Source organism: Meles meles, chromosome 18 (assembly GCF_922984935.1).
Source record: "Meles meles chromosome 18, mMelMel3.1 paternal haplotype, whole genome shotgun sequence".
Taxonomy (NCBI): domain Eukaryota; kingdom Metazoa; phylum Chordata; class Mammalia; order Carnivora; family Mustelidae; genus Meles; species Meles meles.
In genome coordinates, this window is record NC_060083.1 from 33,537,236 (window position 1) to 33,561,957 (window position 24,722).

At 40.6% G+C, this 24,722-nt stretch overlaps 1 protein-coding gene and 1 long non-coding RNA gene across 2 annotated transcripts in view; one reads left to right on the top strand and one right to left on the bottom strand.

Moving 5' to 3' along the window:
• Nucleotides 1-24,722, bottom strand: part of ANKFN1 (ankyrin repeat and fibronectin type III domain containing 1) — a 160,134-nt gene that overhangs the window by 122,550 nt on the left and 12,862 nt on the right. Inside the window, exons 2-3 of the mRNA XM_045983860.1 lie at nt 15,109-15,310; nt 12,191-12,401 (exon numbers count right to left, since the gene is read on the bottom strand). Of these exons, the coding sequence (XP_045839816.1) occupies nt 12,191-12,401; nt 15,109-15,294 (397 nt within the window). The 5' untranslated portion in view covers nt 15,295-15,310. The remainder of the gene's footprint in view (nt 1-12,190; nt 12,402-15,108; nt 15,311-24,722) is intronic.
• On the top strand, nt 9,876-12,286 carry LOC123928828. The gene is made up of 3 exons (XR_006815824.1): nt 9,876-10,095; nt 10,236-10,259; nt 12,181-12,286. It is a non-coding gene; the product is annotated as an uncharacterized LOC123928828 (long non-coding RNA).

The window sequence follows — 24,722 nt, forward strand, 5'->3', positions numbered from 1 at the left end:
GGCTCCCATATGTTTGAGGGGGGCCTCGGCAGTCCCTTAACACTTCGGAGGACATAGTTTGTGGTAAGGAGGCGACAGCCTCAGCATGGGTGTGTGGAAGGAACCACAGAAAGAACAGAACAGACCAGAATCAAGCTCAGCTGCTGTCACCAATGTGTGTTTGACACTGTGTGACCAAAACAATATTTCACCCTGGTGGGTGGAAACGAAATCCAAACATTTCATTCTTCTAATTAAGGGAGGAAAATATTATGAAGATAACTCAAGTGAAAATTTGTTATGTGTATTTTGAAATGGAAATTAGGTGGTTATATATTCATATTCTCTGTGTTCATAGGCATGTTTGCATTGATTACAGGAAATGAATACTCATTTATTATTGCCCCTGCTCACCATCAGTCTCAATTTATTTACAGATGAGGTCAATGAAAAATTAGGCAAGTCTTTTTTTTTTTCCTTTCTTCTTTCTTTTTCAAGTTGCTGTTTAGAACACTCAGGACTGTGTTTTGCTGCAGATTTCTCATGGTTAATGAATGTTGCTGTAGCAGTCAATCATGTACTCTGAATACCGTCACACTTTTTTTAAAGCCTCAGTCATGAGCCATGACAGAAAAATAAACAAATAAATATAAAGCTAAAAAACTCTTTCACTGAGCAGCTACACTACGCAGAATCCCCCGGGAAGGCTAAAGGAGGCCAGAATAAATGATAATATAAGTGCTGTGGACGTAGGGAAGCAATGATGGCGTATGAACACGGAGGCTCTGGAGAAAAAAAATACACATACACACACGCGGGCGCATACTCTAGTGGAAAAATTGGCAATATTAGTAGCCTCAAGGTGCAATTTCCTGGAGCAGTGAGATTGACAAGTCAGTACTAAATGCTGTTAATTTAACTAACTTCAGATTAATGGTAGAGTCTGCTATGACTGAAGGCCTCAAACACAGTCTCATTATAGCCTTGCTGGGAAGGTCCTAAATATAGGCATTGACAGTTGAAAACAAATTCGTATACATTTGTGTATTTTTAGACATAGGTTAGGCGTCAGGGTTTGTGTCACAGTTCTCAGGTTGATTAATTGACCCAGTAACTGCACCCTCTGCCCACGGCCCCCCTCCTTCTTCCACTCCAAATTATAGAGAAAATGGGGGAATTGTCCTTGCTAAGTCATTCAGTGAGCTTTTTATTGTAAGCCTAATGTTTGAATTGCATGCATGCGTCAACACTTGGGTGATAGACACATGATTTATAAAAATAAATTTTTCTAATACTATGAAATCCCCCCTATTAATTTTTATATCCACAACAGTTATTACTGGTGTGAATTCCAGGTGGCATTTCAGATGGACAGCTTCTCTCGAGCTATGCTTGGCTCCCCCTGAGATTTTTTTCTGCTTTTCTTAGCACAACATGCTTTGTTTCCACATTTTCCCTTTCCTCCAAGGCTGTGGCCTTGACGCTGTCTGAGTTGTACTGGTGAAGGGATTCTGCATCTTTAAGGTCAAGCATGTTGCCTCTTCAGAGGCTACGGGAAACCTATTCAATTTTATAACCATGTGAATTTTCCATGATCAGCTAGATCCCTGTTTCTCAAACTGGGATACCTAATGTGGTATATTATATATATTCTATACTATATAATATGGTGGGGGGGGCGTGCAGTGCACATCTCTGGAGCCACAGAGCGAATATGTACACCCTCCTGGGGCATCAGTGTCTCCACACAGACTTCGGTGAAAGCATATTATTTAAAAATCAAAACACTTCTGGAAGAGAATGGAAATTTCCCCCCAAAATTGAAAGCTTAAAAAAAAAAAAGAGAGAGAGAGAACTTTATGGAAATCTGCCCCCCACTTTTTTCCCAGTCTAAGTCCCCAGATGCCCCTGAGAACACACTCACTTGCCTCTGTTGCTAGAGGTAATTCCATGGGCGACTAGAAAAGGCACTAACTGAACCAGTGATTTCCAACCATTTCACCCAGCAAAACCTTTATTATTTTTTTCTATGGATTTTTAAATAGCTTAATAAAACACTCTCTTCTGAAAGATTTTCTTTATTGACTACCAAATCAGCTGACTTGTAAAGTAATCATTTTTCTCCCTATTATTAATGACCTATATAGCTGCCAAGAGTCACATCTGTTCAGTATGAGATAATCAACCTAGCAAACTGGGTTAATATATTTTAAGCAGAAGCAGTATGATAATTATATTAGACTGTGTAGTTTTATCTTGAGTGATGGTGGGAAGTTTGGGCTTTCTGACACCTTGCAAACTATTCTGAGAGCCCCCTTGCTATTTTTGCCACCCCAGAATGAGAACATTTTAACCCCCTTATTTTATTACTATATTTTTAACCGTCTGTTATAAAGATGAAGAAACCAAGACTCAAGTAGGTGACCTTATTATCCAAGACTTTCTTAAAAACCTCAAAGAACCCAGGAAACTTCCTCTAAACCAAATGGAATGCAAATTAACTTCATATTTATGTATTGCAGTTTTCTAATTGCTATCGATTTGGCATGAGGCTGGTGAGCTCATTTGGATGGACATAGAAACTGGAAAGGCTATGTCTATCATATAATTGGTTCTCCTGCCCATCCACTTCTCTTTTTCTTGGATCCCTTCCCCCTTTAACTTCCACACTTATGGTATTTTCTCTTGAGTGCAGAATTCCTGATCTGTTTGCAAGGTTTGGTCTTTTCTCTCTTACTGCAGTTAGTTCCTTCTCCAGCCAAGCAACTATCCCTCTGAGCAGCCATAGCCAGCACAATAGAGGGTCTGTGAGTGTGTGGTGAGCCGTCCGGCTGGGGCAAGACCACTCGGCTGCTCCTGAAATAGGCCCCATGCTATTGTGGTGTTTAATTATCAACAGCATTTCTACCACCCAGTGTCTGAGTGGGTATTTGTTCTAAGACCTGCCCAGCTAATTAACTACGAGGTGGGGGTGGGGTGGGAACTTGGTGTTCAAAGAATACAATTACGGTTACTGTTTAAATCCTGAGATAAATAATGATCAGACTGAACATTTTTCCTCACCATCAGACTCTAACCTATGGTACTACCTACTATTTCTTAATTTCATCCTGCCCTGTAATTGGTGAGTTTGGGCCTGGTTGATAATTGCTTAGAGATTGAAAGTACAAGGAGGGTAAAATGTTAACTAATTTTAATTCTTAACTGAAAGTTTTAGGGAATAATTCATTTGATTTGCTTGAAAAAAAAAAGAATACATTTTCCTATTACTAATGATAGGGCATTTTGCAACTTAGCAACAACTTTTCTATTGCTATTAGCAATTTTTTTTAAACTTATTGATGAGAAAAGGAGGCACAAGAGACTTCTTTAGTCTGAAGGAGCCTTAAACCAGCCTTAGTTGACTCTTCTTAAAACACCCTTGGCCCTGTAGGATTTCCTCCAGGAGGGGAACTCGCTGTTCACCAAGATGGCCCTGCCCACGCTCACTTTCAGTTTTTTTTTTTTTTTTAAGATTTTATTTATTTATTTGACAGAGAGAGATCACAAGTAGACAGAGAGGCAGGCAGAGAGAGAGAGGGAAGCAGGCTCGCTGCTGAGCAGAGAGCCCGATGCGGGACTCGATCCCAGGACCCTGAGATCATGATCTGAGCCGAAGGCAGCGGCTTAACCCACTGAGCCACCCAGGCGCCCCCTCACTTTCAGTTTTAAGAGCTTCATTCAATTTTAAAAAGTTTCCTCATCCTGAGCTGAAACTGCTTTCCTCTTATTTCCAAATTAGAGGGCTTTAAGTTATCGATCTAGGTCAAGTGCCGCCCGTTAGGAATGTGTGGTCCTCACCAGTTGTGTTGCCATCTTGAACCCAAGTACCTCATCTGAAAAGTGGCATAATAAGCTATCTCACAAGCTCTAGTAAGTTACTGATAGCCCTTACATAGATGGCTCTCAATTAGTGCAGTTGTATTATCATTATTACACTCACTGGTCTGTGTTATATTTTTTAGAGGCACACAAAAATAAATATGTTTTATCAAATACTCTATGCTCTTTCATTAAAAAAAAATCTTTCATTAAAAAAAATCTCTTGCCACAGGTAAAAATCGTCTGTCCCAGCTACCATTCAGAAATATATACTAAGTGGTATCAATTTCAACCCTATCTGTTCAGGGAAGAAAACAACGTCACTTAGGTACAAACCTGATAAGCCAAAGTCCTCTGGGCAACCAAGAATAGCAGTTAATAAAATTTATCTTTGCTATCATAAGTGACAACCTTCTAACAACCTCACAAATGCCTTGTTTTCAGGTTAGAACATCAACCTTGTTTTCAGGTTAGAACATCCAAACACCCTGGACATGGGGCTCTGGAATGTTCTTCCCTGCTACTTTCCAGAATGTGGATTCACAAAGTCCGTATTATACAGTTTAAGTTGTAAGTCTTTAAGAAGCCAGAGCCAATGACACAGAGAGCAATACTTCCAACCTAAGTCTCCCAAACTCCAAGGGGCAAATGGACATTTCTAAAACAAGCATACAAAAGCCTTGAGGAAATTATTCAGAAAATCCAAAGCAGATCATCAAATGATGTCATGTCTTAAGTATGAAAGAAGATAACCGTATCTCCTGCCAATACTTTCGGTGCTAACAGAAATATAATGTAACCCACATCATTTAAAATTTCCTAGCAGTGACATTATAAAAGAAAAAAAAGTACTGAAGGTTGCTGAAGGGAGGGGAGTGGGGGATGGGCTAAATGGATTATGAGTATTAAGAAGGGCGCTTGTTGTGTTGAACACTGGGTGTTATTTGTAAGTGATGAGTCACTAAATTCTGCTCCTGCAGCCAACATTACACTACATTTTAACTAATCAGAATTTAAATAAAAATTTGAAAAAATAAAATGAAAAAGTTAAAAAAAGAAAAAATGATATTAACAAATAATCTATCTTAGTTAACTCTGTAGATCCAAACTATCATCTCAACATGTAATCAGTGTAAAATCACTGAGGTAGTATATATATATATTATATATAAAATAAATATATGTAACACATATAATAAACAAAACATATTTTATTGTACTTAAACCTTGAAAAATCAGGGTTGTTTTACATTCGGAACACATTTTAATTTGGACTAGATGCATTTCAAATACTCAGTTGTCACATATGGCTGGTGGCTCCTGCATTGGACAGAGCAGTTTAAGAACATAAAATTCCACAAACATTAAGGAATGCTCATACTGGGCAGTGTTTTCAAAGCACAAACTGTACAGCAGATAGGTAAAATATTTAAATTCTTTGTCAGAAGCTCTTGGCTTGTTTTATATTGTTTTTGATATTTGTAAAATATTTAAATTCTTTACCAGAAACTCTTGACTTGTTTTATATTGTTTTTGATATTTATATTGATTAACAATTTTTTTGACCATTTACAATATGCCAAGGAAGTAGTTTAAAGCTGCTATTACATTTAATCCTCAACAACTCAGATAGGTGGTGGGGCAGCCAGCCTCCAGGAGGGCCCCCGATGATGTCTGCCTTGCAGCATTCACACCTGGCTACACTGTACCAGAGTCGATCTGTGTGATCAACAATGTTCAGCAGGAAATGAGAATATGTCCTTCCTGAGATTAGGTCATAAAAGACACTGTTGCTTCTACCTTGGTCTCTCTGTCTCTCAGATCATTGGCACTGAGGGAAGCCAACAGTCATGTAAGGGAAGCAGCGCCCCGGAGAGGCCCACGCAGGAAGAAAAGTAAGTCTCTTGCCAACAGTCACTCTGATTAAGGTTGGAAGTGGATCCCCTAGCTCAGTGAAGCCTGGAGATGATGGCAACGGTTATGTTGGGGGAATTCAGGGACAAGGGCCTAGACTGTGAGCATGTGCATGGCACAAGGACAGGTTGTATGGGTTGTCAAAGGTATCTTTTAATCTTATCTATAATGTTTTCATTTTTTACAAGGAGAATATATTCTGGTTGCATGAATATTTAAAAATTAAAAACAAGAGAATGAAAGGACAATTAATTATTGGAAGCAGGTAAGTAGACCTTAGGCTGTGGCTGCCTGATGTCTAAATAACTGTTTGGAAATATAAAAAAAGATCAATTCATTATTTAGTAAAATCATTCTCTTCAAAATAAATAATATATTCACACCCTTCAAAAGAAGTAGCCTTGGGATTCATTCAATTCAACACATATTTATAAATGAGTGCCTACTGTCTGCTGGGGATACTGCTATGAATGAACAGACAGGTTCTGCTCTGCGGAGCTTACAATCTAATGCAGGAGAGACGGAAAATAAACAAATAAAACGAAAAAAATATATAGTGATAAGTGCTATGTATGCAGAAGATTAAAATAAAGTGATGTGATTAGAAAATGACTTTGGACTAAGTGGCCAGAGAAAGCCTCACTTGAAGATGTGCCATTAAGTGAAAATGTTAGGAAGGAGCTGGCCAGGGAAAGATCACAACTGAAACCATTCGAGCACCCCTCCAAACAGGGAATAGCTAGGACAGAGGCCCTCTGGGGAAGAGAGTGAGTGCAGCATGTTCATGGGATGGGAGGGAGGCTGGCGGGGCTAGTGTACCATGCGTGAGGGGTGAGCAGTATGAGATGAGGCTCGAGGAGCAGGGCTGTAAGTCAGGGTGAGGATTTCTACGCCTATTTTAACGAAGCAAACAAAAATACCCGGAGACTCATTCTAGAGACCTGCCCAAAGCTTGTTCTTTACAAATTCTTAATGGTTGCAAATCTTTGTCCTTTGAGGGTGGATTTGATTTCAGGAAACCTCTCTAAATCATTTGAAGCCAAGTCTGGTGAACATGGAGGGTGATGACGCTGGGCAATGCTGTTTTGGAACAAAAATCAGGTGTGACTCTAAGCAACGAGTCAGATTTTCTCATAAACTGGCTCTGAGGACAAATCCAAAAGTGTTTCGAGCAATAGCAGCTCTGTTGGAGCAAGTGTGGGGTCTCCCATGAGGACCATGTTAAAGGATAACATTTGTTTGGACTGTAGACTTTCTGGGGTGTTTGTTTATATAAAGCCAGGCTCATTAGTTTATAGTCACACCTCTTAGACGTGCCCTGAACCGGTCCCGGCACCAACATGATCCCTCGGCTACCGCAGAAACTAGTGGTGCATCCTGACGAGTCTGCCAAAATTCTGGTGTCTGGTGTCTGCGCCACACTCGCGTGACAGCTACTCGGCAATCGCGTTTTATGAAGTAACTGCACACAGCTAAGTCTGGGCGACATCTCCTAGTTCCAGAGGCAATATCCAAGAGAAAGTGAGTGAGTTCACAGAGAGACGCAGAGCGGGTCTGCAGAGAAGGGAGAACACGGCCATAGGGAAGGGCAGAGGGACGAAAGATGAAGGGCATTCCACCATTTTTGCTGAAAACAGTCTCCATTTACAACCAAATTCTACAACAGTGCCTGGAAAATAACAATGCGACAACAGCAGAAGGTACTCCCAGAATAAATTACTGAAAGACTTAGAGGTATTTCCCACACATTGTGTATGCACTATGCATGTAACTCATGCGTGTGTCTACGAGCCTGAATTCAATACCTGTAATTCCCAGCACCCTACCACAGGGTCGTTCAAAATTTCAACTGAAAATTTCTGAGCACCTACTACATGTCAGGTACTGAGGCTGAAAGACAAAATTCCTAAGAGTGACCAGATTTGCACATGATAAGTATCCAAAAAGAACTTATTTCTTTACGATTATGGTTTATAGATGATGCCAAATAAACAGGAGCCTCAGAAAGGCAAGGAGCTCACTGATGATTCAGCACATTCCTCCCAGAGACCACTGAACTGGGATTGGAGAGTGGGGGCAGGACAGGAGTTAGTCAGCATAAAGGAAGGACTTATGACTGGGGACTTTCACTAACAGAGTAAGTCTTTCTCAGAGAGCATTTGTTCCACTGAACAGGAGTCATGGCAACTGGGATACTGAATGGCTGGAACCATCAGAGACAGAGCCCCTCGGTGTCCCTACATTAGCTGTCCCAGCTTCAGTCCTTTCCAAGTCTCTGAGGGCTTCCTGAGCTCAGCACACAAGTCCAAGTGGAAGTACTTGGGATTCTATTTTCATAATGGCTGATACTATCTTTTAGAAGGAATGAGTATATTTTGCTACTTGCCTAAAGGTGAGGAACAGAAAAAAGTCACTGAATAAAGACAGTAGGAGGGTCTAATGATCAGGTGGGGTTCTGCATGTATTTAATGTTGGGGTGGTGTACAAGTTCTGGTGGCCACTTCTAGGACTTTCCCTGTAAGGAAAGAGTACCTGGTTGAGTTTCAACCTGTGTTTGTAAGGAACACCTCGATATAGCATTGTGATTCAGGAGCTAAAGACTGAAAGACACACCTGACCAATGGTTTAGAGTTAAGTCCCTAAACCCATCTGTGTCTCTGTGATTCCTGCAATGAATTCAAGCGGATCACAAAGGACTTGCTTCTGAGTGGGCTGGGATTCTTGGCTCTCAGAGTGGAAAGAGTATGGGACTGGTTTTCAGAAGGGAACACCCAGGGGAAAGGAAGGCAGAAAATTCATCCTGCTAGAAATTCTGCTCGCTGCTTTGAAATACTTGAATGGCATTAGAAGAGGAAACAAAGGAGAGTCAGAGAAGGAAAGAATGAGGTGTGACAGTGAGCGAGCTAATGCTACACACAAATACCAAAGCATTTAATATAGAGGATCTGGGTTCAAGTCATAGTTCTACCACTTCCTCGCTTTGTAGCATTGGGTGAATTTATCTGACTTTTCTTATTCCAGTTTCCTCATTGATCAGAATGAGAAAACAGAATCCCATCTCACAGGCCAGATGTGAGTACCAAATGAGCTGATGCAAGCGAAAGGATTTTCACAATGTGTAAAAAGCTCTGCGAACTTAAGGCCTCACTGTTATTTTTCTTCTCTTATATCCTGCCTCTGCAACTTCTGGGGAACAATTTGCAGCAGGTGTTTGCTTATCTTGTTCTGGCTGGTGGACTGTGGTTTTTCTCCTGGGCTGGCTCACATTCATGCACAGAAGCAATTCTCTTCCTCTTGTACTTGATATATAATGTGAATTAGACATCCCTGAAAACAGATTGTGCTTTTCTATCCTGCTTCTCTCCAACAGGCATGGCACCTTAGTGTACAGTGTATAGAACAGAACAAAGAAATACACCATAGGATTTTAGCAAATGACACAAAGGGAAAGATGCAAGGGCCTAGCGGCCACAGCCCTCCATGTTGATTATTTGAAAAGGCAGTAAGTTCACATAGCGGGATCCCAGGCATGGGTGTCCCACAGACCTGGGTTTGAGTCCTTGACATCCCTATTCACTTGCCAGATGTGTGACCTTTGGTTATTCACTTAACCTCTCAGAATCCGTGCTACTGTGAAAACCAGAGACGATGCTTCACAGCTACTCAATCAATATTCTTCTGCCACCTTTACGCATGTGGGAGTCCACACAGGATATGATCTCTTTGACTTCTTGGGTGGCCAAGGTGACTTAGGTGTCATATTTCCTGGAGGCTAAAACCTGGGTTTATCTCTCACTTTTCTTTACAACTTTGTCATGATGCATGTGCTTATCATGCCAGAGGGAATGAAAAAAACCAGGGACCTTTTGAATGAATTTACTTTTGGTTTAACTAGATATTTAGGATGTGGGCTCTTTTATGGAGATTTAATTATGCACAAGGGGACTTGGGGAGATTGGGAGTCTCACTGGTTTCACGGAAAATGCAGAGTTCTTTGTAACGTCTCAGGTAAGTGGGACTAATGTTTCATCCAGCCCAGTGCAGGCAACATCTGGATGAATGGTTTCCTTGTTCCTACAGAATGGGGCTCAGTCTGCATTCTCTGTGTTCAGGCCCTCTGATTCTCTCTCCACCACTCTCTTGCTGGATCTTTGGGACAGATATTATTGCAACATAAGTTGGAAGGTAGCAAAGAAGATTTTCCGGTTACTTCCATCTCTATTTGCCCACCCCTCCGAGCCTCCCGTTCCATGAGAAAGAAGGGGCACTTTGACGATGGAGCTCTGATGAAAAGCCCCAATCCTATGAACCCAAATCCTCACTCTGGTCGACATGGATGGGGTGAGTTCAGCATTTTTAAAATAAAGAGTTTTCTGATACAAGGATCTGCCTCTGTACCTAGTCTTTGGGTGGTGGGGGTTTGTGAAATTTCGGAGCAGAGATGTGGCCTCTAATTATATATTTGCCTGCTTCTCTTTCAGCCTTCTGGGTCTCACCACTTGGAAGTAAGTGAATCAGTATTAGTGAAAGTAACAGTTTGATGAGTTTACTTTTTTCTTTTAGGAAACATAAAAACTATGGCTCAGAGCCATTGTGGTCATTGGGTCAGAGAGTTTGCACCAAGGGGAATGCGAGTGCCTACCTCAGAATGTTGCTGTGAGGCTTAAAGGAGTGAATGCATGTAAAGTGCTCAGAATAGTGCCTGGCGCGGGCTAAGGGCTCGGCGACTTTGTCCTGTCCACTCCGGGGCCGGCTCTGTCGTTGGCCCCAGAACAGCTCCCTTTGGCAAAGTACTATCAGCTCTACTTCAGCATACACCCGGAAAGAAGCCAGTCCCAAAAGACCACACATTATATGATTCCACTTACATGAAATGTCCTGAATGGGCGAATCTCTAGGAAGAGGAAGTAGATTAGTGTCCGCCTAGGGCTGGGGAGTGAGAGGGTATGAGTGATGAAAATGGCCTAAAACTGACTGTAGTCATCATTGCACATGGTGCATACACCAAAACCCACTGCACTGTACATGTGAAATGGATGAATAATGTGCAGAGGAATTAGATCTCAGTAAAACTGTTCAAAGATACATCCAGAATTCCGCCCCTGCTCACCATCAATGTCACTGCCATGCCAGTCCAAGCCACCACGTCTGTCTCCTGGCCTCCTAACTGGTCTTCCCCGTTCCACAGCTGCCCCACCCCTGTCTATGCCCCGCAGAGCATGGCAGCGATCTTTTATAATGTAAAGCAGAATATGTCATTCGTGTGCTTCAGCTGCTCTGTCTCCCCATCCCATTTAAAATCAATGTCAGGAAACAGTATTTCCTATAAGTACCATGTAATAAACTGAAATTTCACTCAAATATCACAACAGTGAAAAATCCTAAATCAGTCTTTAAGAAAACTGGGGGAAAAAATCCCAAACATTTATGAAGTATGGAAACCAAATGCGTAATATATTTAAACCATATGCCTCATACTTGGACTTGATAATACTTAATACTTAATACTTAATACTTAAATAAATACTTAAATAAAAACTCTGTCAAATAAACAAACAAAAATAAATAAAATCAATGTCAGCATCTTGCCATAGCCTGCAAGAGCCAGAGTGCTCTTCCTCGGTGATCACTCTGCCCCTGGTTGATGTGCTATGGCCACACTGGCCTTGTTCTTTGAACATGGCAATCTCACTCCTGCCTGCTTCGACACCTTTCTATTTGCTTCTCTGGAATCTGACCCCATATCTCCTCATGGCTCATTTCCTGATATCATGTAGCACCAGGCTCAATCATTACATCAGAGAAGCTTTTCTTGCCCAACGCTATTTAGAATAGTCCCCACTCCATCAATCTCTAGCCGCTCACTTACTTTATTTTCTTCATAGCATTCGTCACTATTTGAGTTTATAATTTAATTGATCTATTTACTCACTTATTGGAAGTGTCCTCCACTACTGTCTAAATTCTATGATAATAGGGACTTTATCTTGCTCACCATTTCATTCCTGGTATCTAGAACAGTGCCCTGTCCTCAGTGTTTGTTGAATGAATGAGTGACTAAATGCAGCCAGCATAATGCCCATGGACACAGGAAAATTGCACATGCATACTTAAACTTTTTCTAGGTACACTTCCTATTATATAGCCTCATTTGGCGTGTTTCACATATTTTAAACTTGGGCTAAATTCTTAGGAGGAAGTTCTTTCTGGGTTCCCTTTTAATTCCACTCAGTGTATTCTGTTTAGAATGTAACTCGGTGCCTAGGCTGATTGAACACTATCACTATGTGCATGAAAGTCCATGAGAACATGCAAAGGAATTCAGAGCCTGTCTTCGTCAACTGTTCCTGCTCTAAATGCTAGCAATGGCTATTTTGGGGACAAGAAGCTGGGTCTAGACTTAACAGTACATGGTTTCATTCCCAGGCTTACTTACAGTGTGGACTTTCTCGGGCCCCTGTCCTCAGAAGAATCCTGGCGATGGGCACGTTGTTGGTCATGATGGCGATATCCAGAGGCGTCAGCCCCTCACTGTTCGGTGTGTTGAGATCTAGTTCCTCTGGTGTGTACTGATACAGGAGCATCTGTACAGCATCTATGTCCTGTTGTTCGACTGCTTCGAACATGGCTTCATTGCCCTGGAAGTTCTGGAGGGCAAGAGCACATGCAGGTGAGCACACTTTCATCCGCCAGCTTGCCTCTGTGGCTTAGCTGTTCTGACACCAGCGACTGCATCCCCACTTATGACTGCCACTTATCCCAACACACATGACATGTTAAATGCAGCTGGACCCTCCCTCCTTCAAATGGGCTCTGAATGGATCTCCACATTTAGATGCAACCAAAACCACACCATACAGCATATCTGGTCTATAGTTAAGAGCAAACATCAGCTTTCCTCGCAAGTAGTCTGTACAATACTGTCTGATAGGTCATTATGAGGTGTTCTATGAGGAATGCAGCATGCAGTCATATAAATTTGGTGCATACTGGATTAAGCTGCCGTATCTCATTATTTTACTGTAAGACCTCTCAGAGCCTTAGTAATTCTAACATGCAGTTATGCAGTTATGACTCTCCAATAGATGGAAAACATGGTTTTTTTTTTTTCCTTTGCATTTGTTTTAACTGCCCCTGGAACAGGCTTCTACAGAACACAGTTCTGGAAAATATGGCATAGATAAATGCAGCACAGGTCGCTGAAATGATGACTGGCTTGCCACTGAGAGCACGCTTTCTCTCTGACTCATCGCCTTCCCTCCCCATCCCCAGGTCCCTACTATCACTCAGACCCAGACCATTGTCATCCTTGCCTGGATGATGGCAGTGACCTGCCCACTGCTCGTCCTAAGGTCTTCCAGCCCATGCTCCATACTGACACAAGAATAATCCCACTAAAGTTGATGATGTTACATACCCCTTCCTTTCTGCAACTCTCAAACAGCTCTCGCTGCCTGCAGGCCAGCTCCCCCGCTCCTAGGCTCCTCTATACTAAATTCTGCACCTTGTCAGCCAAAGCCCTAATCACTGAACACCTGGCATTTCTGAGCCCTCAAAGGAAGGGCTCAAGAGGTGGTGTCCAGTGAGGGTTTCAGTGCCTGGGTGGCCTATGGTGCTGAGAGGGCCAAAGTTGAATATTCACAGGATGCAAATCACCTATAAAACCATAATAGCTAAGGACAATAGGATTACATTGAAAAGCTCTATCAGAGATTCACGGTAAACAAAGGAGAAAAGTTCTGGAATTCTCTCAAATATGTATTTTTGCAGCTCAAGGGAGAAGAGCAACACATATACTATTTACACATCTATCTGGTACCTTCTCCAGGAGTTGTTTGCTCTTTAAAAATGTTGAAATACCATTGGTCCTGACATAGCACAGGGCTCCCCTGATTAAACCATGCAAGGTCTTCAGTGACCAAATATTTAAGTTGGCAGGGTTTATTTTTAGTATCACCAAAAATCAATTATCTCCATCGAAGGCTGCAGTTAGGCTCGGCCTAACTGAGCCCATGACGCAGGATTGAAATTTGAGGGAAATACAGCACTGTTATGCAAATACATGTTTTGACAATGGGGTCCCAAGGGATAAAACTATTTTTGGTATGCAGCTCTCTTTGCTACAGGACAGTCTGCTGAATGGAAAAGTGTTTTGTCTACAGTCTGCCAAACGAAAGAGCCTCTGCTGCTGAGACCGTAACTCAGCCACAACCTAGCCCTCCCAGAAGATGAGCTTGAAGTGAGATAACACATGAGAAAACAGAGAACAAAGTTAGCAATGCTGCCCCGTCCACAGTTGTGTATTTGTATGTGATCCTTAGTATGCCTAATTTCTCATGCGCCATATTTGCTCTCACTCTCGAGTCATTTCCTCCTCCATGCTTTTGTTGGCAAACCGTAGCACGCTTCTCTCTGGAAAGGCTAGGGCTCATTTCTGTGATAAGCTAAAACAAGTGGTGCCATTACCCCCTGCAGAAACGCCCTTGCCAATCATGGTAATATTATGCCCTCGGCTTTTACCAAGGGTCAGTGTCAGAGACTACTCTATGACAATGTCTATAACATCACCAATACTGACCTTCCTTCTCTATCACACAATTCACTGTGGTATCTTATAAAGGCCAGAGGACTCAGCAACAGGAAAACACTCATTTCTTCTGGTAGACTGGTCTACTTTCAGTTACTAGCTAATGGGATGCTATAGCCAACTGGGCTTCCCTTTCTGCTTTGACTGACTAGGAGCTCAGAGAAAAATGTCATGGTTTAAGTTTTAGGTACTATATTTGCCTAGGATTTTAGTATATCTATTTCTCTTTCTATCCCCATTATTTTCTAGGTTTTTTTCCACTCCTTCCTTCCTCCCTTCTTTCCTCGCTCACTCTCTCCCTCTCTACCACTGTATTTCTCATTACATAATACATACACATTTTTTGCCTAGATTCTATTTTGAATGCCTCTGGAAAAGCATATGGGCCATACATTATAAATAAGTAAATGAAATGTCCATTGTTCATTCGATATCTGAACGAACACTGGAGCTCTCAGAAAGCCTATTTAATTCATGCTCCCATTTGTCACACTGCCATTTTGTTGTTGTTTCTTTGATACATTAGAGAAAGAAAAACTAAGAGAAAAGAAAGGGCAAGAAATTAAGAAAAAGAGAGGAAAACTCTCACAATCCAGTTTTAGCTCACAGCACAGACTCGCACAGGTCCTGCCTTCCTGCACTCTCAGCATTTCTAAAACTGTAAATGCAGGTTCTGAAGTGAATGTGGAGCATCTTAGAATCTCCTCAAAACCAAACACAACTGCACTGATCAAGCAGAGACAAGAATAAAAACACAGTGTTATTACCACTGAGGTCTTTCTGAGGCTCAGCCGGTCTGTTCTTGTTCGGAAATAGGCTTCGTCAAATGAAGAGTGGCTCCCCTTCAGTTTCTCAGAGAGGTTTCTGTACAGGCGTTTGGCGGCATTGGGAGATGATGGGGCACTATGTTTCTTCGACTGAGAAAGATGTAGGTTCTGCATTTGTTGAGTCATTTTCACACGGCAGTTCCTAAGAGGAGAAAAATCTGATGTTGTATCATTTACACAAGATAATTATAAGTTGACAAAGGATTTTATCATCACCAGTAGCCATCTGGAATCCTAATAAAATACTGTAGCTGGAAGGGATCTTGAAGAGGTCCAGCTTATTTACGTTATAGACAAGAAAGCTAAACCCAGGGAGGCAAGCAGCTTGTTTAAGGCCATATAGCTAACTGGGGGCAAGAATGAAATGACAACATCCATTCACTATGTAAACATATACATTTACCTATAAACCTATATATGACAGGAGCCTCTACTCAAGTCTTTCAGTCTTTATCCCAATGGGAAGAAGTGTCTCAAATCTATAATCCATGGGTTCTGTTCAGTTTCTCTTGGGTGTATTTAACTGGCATCTTTCTACCTACCTCCTTTTAGATGCTGCCCTCTGTTGGGTGTGGTTGTTCCTGCAGATTCCCCTTCTCTTGAGGTGTTAAATTGTGCCTCTTGTCTGAGATTTGGTGAGCTACCTCAGTGCTCAGAAGTTTGGGGGATTTATACCCAAAGGTCCCTCTCTGCTCCCCTCAGATACCCCAGACAGTGTCCTCCAGGGCACTCATTACTGGCGTTCTCCAAGTTGTACCTGACTGCTGTTCCACAAATCTCTACACAGGTCCTCATGAATGTCATCCTTAGAGTCAATTTCCAGATCAGCCATGCCATTTCAAAAGGCATCCACCATTAAGTTGGGTATTATTACTGAAATACTGATGCTACCGAGGCTATGGCTATACACATCTGTGCATTGTATGAGCAAATGAATGAATGAAAAAAAATGGCTGAGGGAGTTATGTGCCAAGTGTCTCCACTCCAGCGGAGCCTCTGGTACACAGGGACCAGGTCTCTCTGGAGCACACTGTCATCTTCCCACCAGCGTCCCTTGAATCTCCAATGGAGTCTTCCATTTGTAATCCTGCCATTGCTAGTTAGCTGTGCCCCTCAGAGGTCATCTCCAGTCCTTGACTTTTCAAAGGCGTATGGACCCCCTGATACAATATCATGTAGAACCTCTTTTATCAACTCAACTCTGAAGGATTGACTTCAAAGCTCTCCCAACGTCTACAGGATACATTCTAAATTCTTTAGCCCCACATACAGATGCGTGCCTCTCCAGCTTCATCTCTTACTGTTCTTCTACGTTTTATGTTTCAGTCTTTCTGATCTCTTTAGGGTTTCCTAAACAGTGCAAACTCTTTCCTACCTCTGGGTGCTTGTTGGCACTGCTTTTGCCTGTACTGGAATTCCATCTGTGCTTTCATCACCTAGGAAACAACTGCTGATACTTAAAGTCTATGCTCAAGTGATCTCTGACAGCCACAGGCAAATTTGCGTATTACTTTACTCACTCACTTAGTATATGCCTCTTACAGAAAATATGTTATTGTATTACAGCTCTTTGGCTGTCTCCTAGCTAGTCTGTATGCTTCTCAAGAACAAGGACTGCAAGTCCTTTAATTTTTTTTTAAAGATTTTATTTATTTGACAGACTGAGATCACAAGTAGGCAGAGAGGCAGGCAAAGAGAGGAGGAAGCAGGCTCCTCGAGGAGCAGAGAGCCCGACGTGGGGCTTGATCCCAGAACCCTGGGATCATGACCTGAGCTGAAGGCAGAAGCTTTAACCCACTAAGCCACCCAGGTGCACCTAATTTTTATACCTAAAATATGTCTGCCTTGAAGTATAAGAAATACAATACTGATTAGGCTATAAATTGCTTCTCTTCCAGCTACTGACTATGTGACCTTGGATGAGTTATTTAACACATCTGAATCTTATTGTTCTCATTTATAAAATAGGGAAAATCACATCACATACAGTTATGAGTATTTGATGAGATAATGCATGTAGAGAGCTTAGAATACAGGGAAACTCATGGCAGCTATCATTTTTGTTACAGTAGATGTTCAATACATACTTTAGAATAAACGAATGCTCATATGAGAATCTATAACAAATAATATATTAAAGGACTACTCAGAAAGCTCATTTCTGGGGTGCCTGGGTGGCTCAGTGGTTTAAGCCACTGCCTTCGGCTCAGGTCATGATCTCAGGGTCCTGGGATCGAGTCCCGCATCGGGCTCTCTGCTCGGCAGGGAGCCTGCTTCCCTCTCACTCTCTCTGCTTGCCTCTCTGCCTACTTGTGATCGCTCTCTGTCAAATAATTAATAAAATCTTAAAAAAAAAAAAAAAAAGAAAGAAAGCTCATTTCCTCCTCAAGCTTCTGAATTGGGTTCCATCTGGTGCCAACTAACCTTGACTTACTTTCACTTCAACAAATGGAAAGCTGTCCTCCTTACATTGTTGAATGTCTTTAGGCACCTTTTAAGTCTCGCTTGCAATCTCCTCCAACACAAAAAGACTTCCTAGTACCTTCCGAGGGCATCAGACCTATTCAGTTGTAGTCACATGTACCAGGTCCCACCCAGTCTTAGCTAAATGGCCATATTTACATTTGGAAGGATGACTTAAAGCACTTGTCTGTAGTGTGTCTGTACATATGGGTGTATTTCCATTTTTAATAATCTTTTAATTTACACAAAAGCAGAAATAGAGGGGGTAGGTGATTTGGCATCTTTCTCATTCCATCTATAGATCCTTTAACTTTGATTTAATAGCAATTATAGCATTTCCTCTATACCCTGCTCTTCCCACAGAAATTCCAGATTGATATGCAAGCTGGCTCACATGGAGATTGCCTTAACCTCTTTCTTTCTGCCTTCTGTCTCTAGCCTTTTCCTTCAGTGTTAATGCCCCAGGTTCAAGCCATCTGTCTTGTCTACATCATTATCATTCCCAAAATAACTCTACATTCTTTTGTATCTCACATAGTGCCCAGGAGTCCAGTAAATAAATTCTTGTCGATTGATCAAATTCCAGTTACTTGCCCTTTAACTGATGACACCTACCCACATGGCCCCTTTTGTCTTTGCTCATCTCCCATCTGTTCCCTTCAGTCAAAATAGGTTGACTTTCTCTGTCTCTTTGACTTCCTTCTCATACTGCCCCAGCTGTCCCTTCCTTCCTGGCCATCTTTCAGCATGTTTCTATTCTTCTAGATTTCATCTGTCATTATATTCCCCCCCCCATATTTAAAATTTTGTCTGATAAAAGATATTGAGAAAGACACTTTGTGTTATTTGTTCTCATAAACATGCACACTCCTCCCAACTAACTACTCTTAAATTTTTACCCTCATAGAAAGGGGTAAACCTTTGAGAAGCAGTGTAGCTTTGGCTCTGGAATTTGGCAGACCCAAGCTTGGATCATGATATTGTATCTATAATCTAAGTGACTCTAGGAAATTTATTTAAATTCTCAGAGTTTGTTTCATCATATATAATGAGAGTTCTTACAGAGTTTTAAAGATTAAATGAATTAACAAATGAAAGCATGCATCCTGTTTAATGCTAAGAGCCACACAATATATAGTAGCAATTGTTAAGATTACCTCAATCTTCTTTCCAAAGAAGGGAAGACACCAGAGTACATTGTAGTAATTTAAATACTTTTCTCATTTGTTTTAAACAGTGTTTTAAGATATGACTTTATGTACTTATTATACTATTTAGTTTTATTTTGATATAAAAATGTAAGTTTAGATATTTTTATATGGATGTTTACAGTAACTTCAGGTAAAACAGAAAGTTGAACTTCAAACTATTAGCAGAAAGAGAGGAATAAAGATAAGCCTAAAAAATTAAAAAATAAAAAAAACACAAAATAAGAAAACATGATAAATAGAAATGTAAAATGAAGTAGTAACAATAAGACTGAACATATCTGTGAACACAATATACCCAAATGGTTTAATTTCCTAATAAAAGACAAAACTTTCCAACTGAGTTTTTTTTTTTTTCTTTAGAGCCCAAAATGGGGCTTGAGCTCACAACCCTGAGATCAAGACCTGAGCTGAAATCAAGAGTCAGCCACTTAACTGGCTGAACCACCCAGTTACCCCTCTAACTGAGATTACAAGTGGTGCACCTAAATAAACACTTCACAGAAAATTAAAGAATAGCATGAGAGTGGGAATGGCAAAGTAATGACCTCCAAAAATCACTCCCCCATAAAAGCAATAAGAACACTAGCAGGAATTGTCAAAATTAACTTTCCCAGAACTCTGGAAATTAACCAAAGGTCTGCAGCAATCCAAGAAGTGTTTATTTGAAAATAGTGGCTGATTTGGTAAGAACAGTGAGCTTTGTGACATTTTTAACTAGCTCAGTTCCTATCTTCCTCAACTCTGTGATAGCCTTGAAGACCATCAATGTATATTGATGATAAAAACAAAACAAAACACACACACACAAACAGTAATTGGGCAGCTACTGGATGGTGAAGAATGGTGCCAGAGCTCCTTCAAAATGTCATTTTGAGAGAATCATCAGTATTTGACCTGACTGGTGGTTCCCTGGAAGGCCCCACTCAAAGATTTTTCTTTATTTGACCTGCCTCAGAGTTCACAAAGTACGCATAACCTTCTCCTCTAAGGAATCTTGTCAAAAACAAACGTTTGCAATTGTTTAATCATCACAGCTGCCTGAGGTGGTAGATAAAAGGTGGGGCAAACAACAGACCAACCAAAAAACTTAAAAAGGAAATGAGATGTCCATGAAGGACTTTGAAAAGCTCTGACACATTGCCAGGGATCTATCAGACCCTATGTATGCCCAGCGCTGGGTGCATTCTCATAAAATATCTGAAAAGGTCCTAAGCTCTTATTTCTGTCTGATGTTGAGGCTGTGTGCAAGCAGGAAGTGAAGAGTAAGGCAGGGCTGTCAAATGCCAGGTTGAGTACGTAAAGTGTGCCCCAACATGTGCACGGAGCCCTTCTGTAAAGACTGGAAGACTTACTAGTTTCAGGCATTTAAGAAAATTGTTGTTTAATCATTAGCTGATTACTAAGCTAACCAAGTAGAGACTTCAGCAGCCACTGAAGTGACAAAGAAGTGACAAAGAATACAGACTTCACAGATTTAATTCTGAAAAATCACTAAACAATAAACCATGAGGAGGTGGGATAATCTGATTTCTAGACTGGTGACATTTTATTATTTAAGATGCCTAGTTTTTAACAAGAAAAATATGAGCCATACACAAAACAAACAAATGAAAATACGTCCCATTCACAGGAAATAAAGCAATCAATAAATACCACCCTGAAGAAGTCTGAATGTTAATTAGACAAAAATTCTAAATATGATACCAAAGGAAACCATCTCTAAAGAAACAAAGAACTGTGAGAATAGTATCTCAGCAAACAAGAGAATACCATTAAAAAGGTAGAATTTATAAAACAAATCCAGCACCAAATAAATATTATGAAGTTGAAACATAGAACTGAAATGAAAAATTCACTAGACAAGCTCAATATCAGATTTGAATAGGAAGAAGGAAGAATCAGTAAAGTTAAAGACAGGTCAATTAAGATTATCCAGTTTTAGGAGCAAAAAGAGAAAAACATGAAAAGTGAACAGTCTCAGAGAAGTGTGGAACACTACCAAGTCTACCAACATACACATAATAGGAGTTTACAAAGGAGAAAGATGGGGAGAGAAAGAATATTTGAAGAAACAATAGTCGTAAACTTCCCCAAATTGATGCGATGCATTAACTTACACATCCAAGAGTCTCAATGAACACCAAGTAATATGCATTCAAAGAGATTCACAGCTAGACACATCATAATTAAACCACAAAAAGCTAAAAACAAAGGGAAAATTCTAAAAACAAGAAATAACATTACAGTGAGAGGCAAGATGGCGGAGGAGTAGCAGACTGAAATGACATCAGATCCCAGGAGTTCAGCTAGATAGGTAACAAACCATTCTGAACACCTACAAACTCAACAGGAGAGAGAAGAAGAGCAGCAATTCTAGGAACAGAAAATCGGCCACTTTCTGAAAGGCAGGACGTGCTGAGAAGTGATTCCGAAGCGATGAGAAGATAGACTGCGGGGGTGGCGGGGGGCGGGGGGGGGGGAGAGGCCAACTTCTGGCAAGCAGTGGATCAATGGAGCACAAAATCCAAACTTTTAGAAGTCTGCTCCACTAAGGGACATCACTCCAAAGGCTAAGTGGGGGTGGAGCCCTCATGGGGATAGTGTGGTCTTAGGACCCATGGGGTCACAGAAAGACTGGGGATGTCTGAATATGGCAGAGCTCCCAGGTATTGGAGTGGGGAAGCCAACTACAGAGACAGAGCTGAGGAGTGAGCTCTCAACTCGGAGTTACCTTAAACTGTGATCCAAGGCACAGTTGGACCACTGCTCCTTGAGCATGGACCCCACAAGTGGCTGATCCGGGGAGACTCACCTTCTTCCTCTGGGAGGAGCAACGGGGCAGGAATCTGCTGTGTTTGGAGACTCCTAACAGGGCCATGCGCCAGAGATGGAAACGCTCGGTCACAGGCTTGGTGAGCTCGGAGTGCAGCCAGAGACCAGGGAGACAGGAATGATTCCTTATCTCTGAGGGTGCACTGAGGAGTGGGGCCCTGAGGCTCGGCTCCTCTGGGCCAGAGATTGAAAGGCCGCCATTTTCATTCCTGTCCTCCAAAGTGGTACGCAAAGTGTTCAGGGAACAAAAGCTGTGAGAGTAAACCCGAGCAGATTACTCAGCCCAGTCCCTGGCAAGGGTACTGCAATTCCACCTTGGGCAAAGACATTTGAGAATCACTGCAAAAGGTCCCTCCCCCAGAAGATCAGCAAGAACATCCAGCCAAGACCAAGTTCAACAATCAATGAGAACTATGCAACTCTAGAGCTAGGGGAAAGCATCACACAGAATTCATGGATTTTTCCCCCATGATCCTTTAGTCTTGCAAAGCTAAATTAAAAAAAAATTTTTTTCTTATTCTATTTTTTTAAACTTTTCCTCTTTTAACGTTTTTAAACTAGTTTATCTTAACAATACTTTTCTTTTTTTTTTTTTTTTTTTTTTTTTTTTTTTTTTTTTTTTTTTAAATATTTTATTTATTTATTTGACAGAGAGAGATCACAAGCAGATAGAGAGGCAGGCAGAGAGAGAGAGAGGGAAGCAGGCTCCCCGCTGAGCAGAAAGCCCGATGCGGGACTCGATCCCAGGACCCCGAGATCATGACCTGAGCCGAAGGCAGCGGCTTAACCCACTGAGCCACCCAGGCGCCCTTAACAATACTTTTCTAAAAAAACTTTTTGTTAAACCTTCATTGTTATAGTCATATTTTACCCCTTCATTGTATATAACCTTATTTTTTGTATACATATAGGTTTTTCTTTCTAAAAAATTTTGGTATACAATTTATTCTAATAGATCAAAATGTACCCTAAATATACCCAGAGCACATAGCTTTGTTCTAGTCTCCAGCCTGAGCACATTCTCTCCTCCTTTTATTTTTCTTTTTGCAACAAACTTATCTATTCTTTTAGAATTTTTTAAAATTTTCATCTTTACAGTCATATTCCATTCCTTCATCGTTTTTACCCCTAATTTTTGTATATACATAAGTTTTTCTTTCTTTCAAGTTTTGGGAGGTAGTTTCTTCTAAAACACCAAAATACACCCAAAATCAAGTGGGTGGCTCTGTTCTATTCACCAGTCTAATATATATATATATATATATATAAAAAATGTTATTTATAATACATATATTATTATAACAAATACTGTAATATTTATATAGAATAAATAAATAAATAAATATATGTTTATTTATTTTATTATTTCATTTTTATTTCTTTTTTCCCCCTTTTTTCTTCCCCCTGTTTTAGATCTCTTTTGATCTGGCTGGCATACATTTTTCTGGGGTCTTTGCCCCCCTTTTAGTATTTTATTCTCTTGTTTATATATTCTTATCTGGATAAAATGACAAGGCAGAAAAACTCACCACACCAAAAAAAAAAAAGAACAAGAAGGCAGTACCAACAGCTAGGGATCTAATCAAGGACATTGGTACTATGTCAGAACTAGAGTTCAGAATGATGATTCTCAAGGTGCTAGCTGGGCTTGAAAAAGGCATGGAAGATATTAGAGAAACCCTTTCTGGAGAAATAAAAGAACTAAAATCTAACCAAGTTGAAATTTAAAAAGCTATTAATGAGGTGCAATAAAAAATGGGAGGCTCTTACTGGTAGGATAAATGAGGCAGAAGAGAGAATTCATGACATAGAAGACCAAATGATGGAGAGTAAGAAGCTGAGCAAAAGAGAGACAAACAACTACTGGACCATGAGGGGATAAGTGGTCCATAATTTCTTTGTGTCCAAAGAAACACAATGGTAACTACTGGACCATCTGAGAAATAAGTGATACCATAAGATGAAGTAATATTAGAATAATTGGGATGCCAGAAGAAAAAGAAAGAGAAGGGCAGAGGTATATTGAAACAAATTATATTGGAGCTAATTACAGTAGAGAATTTGCCTAATATGGCAAAGGGAACAAGTATCAAGATCCAGGAGGAACAGAGAAACCCCCTCAAAATCAATAAAAATAGGTCCACACCCCATCATCTAATCATAAAACTTACAAGTCTTAATGCAAAGAGAAAATCCTGAAAGCAGCTCAGGACAAGAGGTCTGTAACATACAATGGTAGAAATGTTAGACTGGCAGCAGACTTATCCACAGGACCTGGCAGGCCAGAAAGAACTGGCATGATATATTCAGAGCACTAAATGAAAAAAACATGCAGCTAAGAACACTATATCCAGCTAGGCTATCACTGGAAATAAAAAGAGAGATAAAAAGCTTCCAGGACCAACAAAAATTAAAAGAATTTGCAAACACCAAACCAGCCCTACAGGAAATATTGAAAGGGGTCCTCTAAGCAAAGAGAGAGCCTAAAAGTAGTAGATCCAAAGGAACAGAGACAATACACAGTAACAGTCACCTTACAGGCAATACAATGGTACTAAATTCATATCTTTCAATAGTTACTCTGAATGTAAATGGGCTAAATGCCCCAATCAAAAGACACAGGGTATCAGAATGGATAAAAAACCAAAACCCATCAATATGCTGTCTACAAGAAACTCATTTTAGACCCCAAAGCACCTTCAGATTTAAAGTTAGGGGCTGGAAAACAATTTACCATGCTAATGGACATCAAAAGAAAGCTGGGGTGGCAATTCTTATGTCAGATAAATTAGATTTTAAGCCAAAGACCATAATAAGAGATGAGGAAGGACACTATGTCATACTTAAAGGGTCTGTCCAACAAGAATGGCTAACAATAACAATAACAAATAAAAAACCAATAACAATAACAAAAATATCTATGCCCCTAACATAGGAGCAGCCAATTATATAAACCAATCAATAACAAAATCAAACACATAGACAATAACACAATAACAGTAGGGGACTTTAACACCCCCACTCACTGAAATGGACAGATCATCCAAG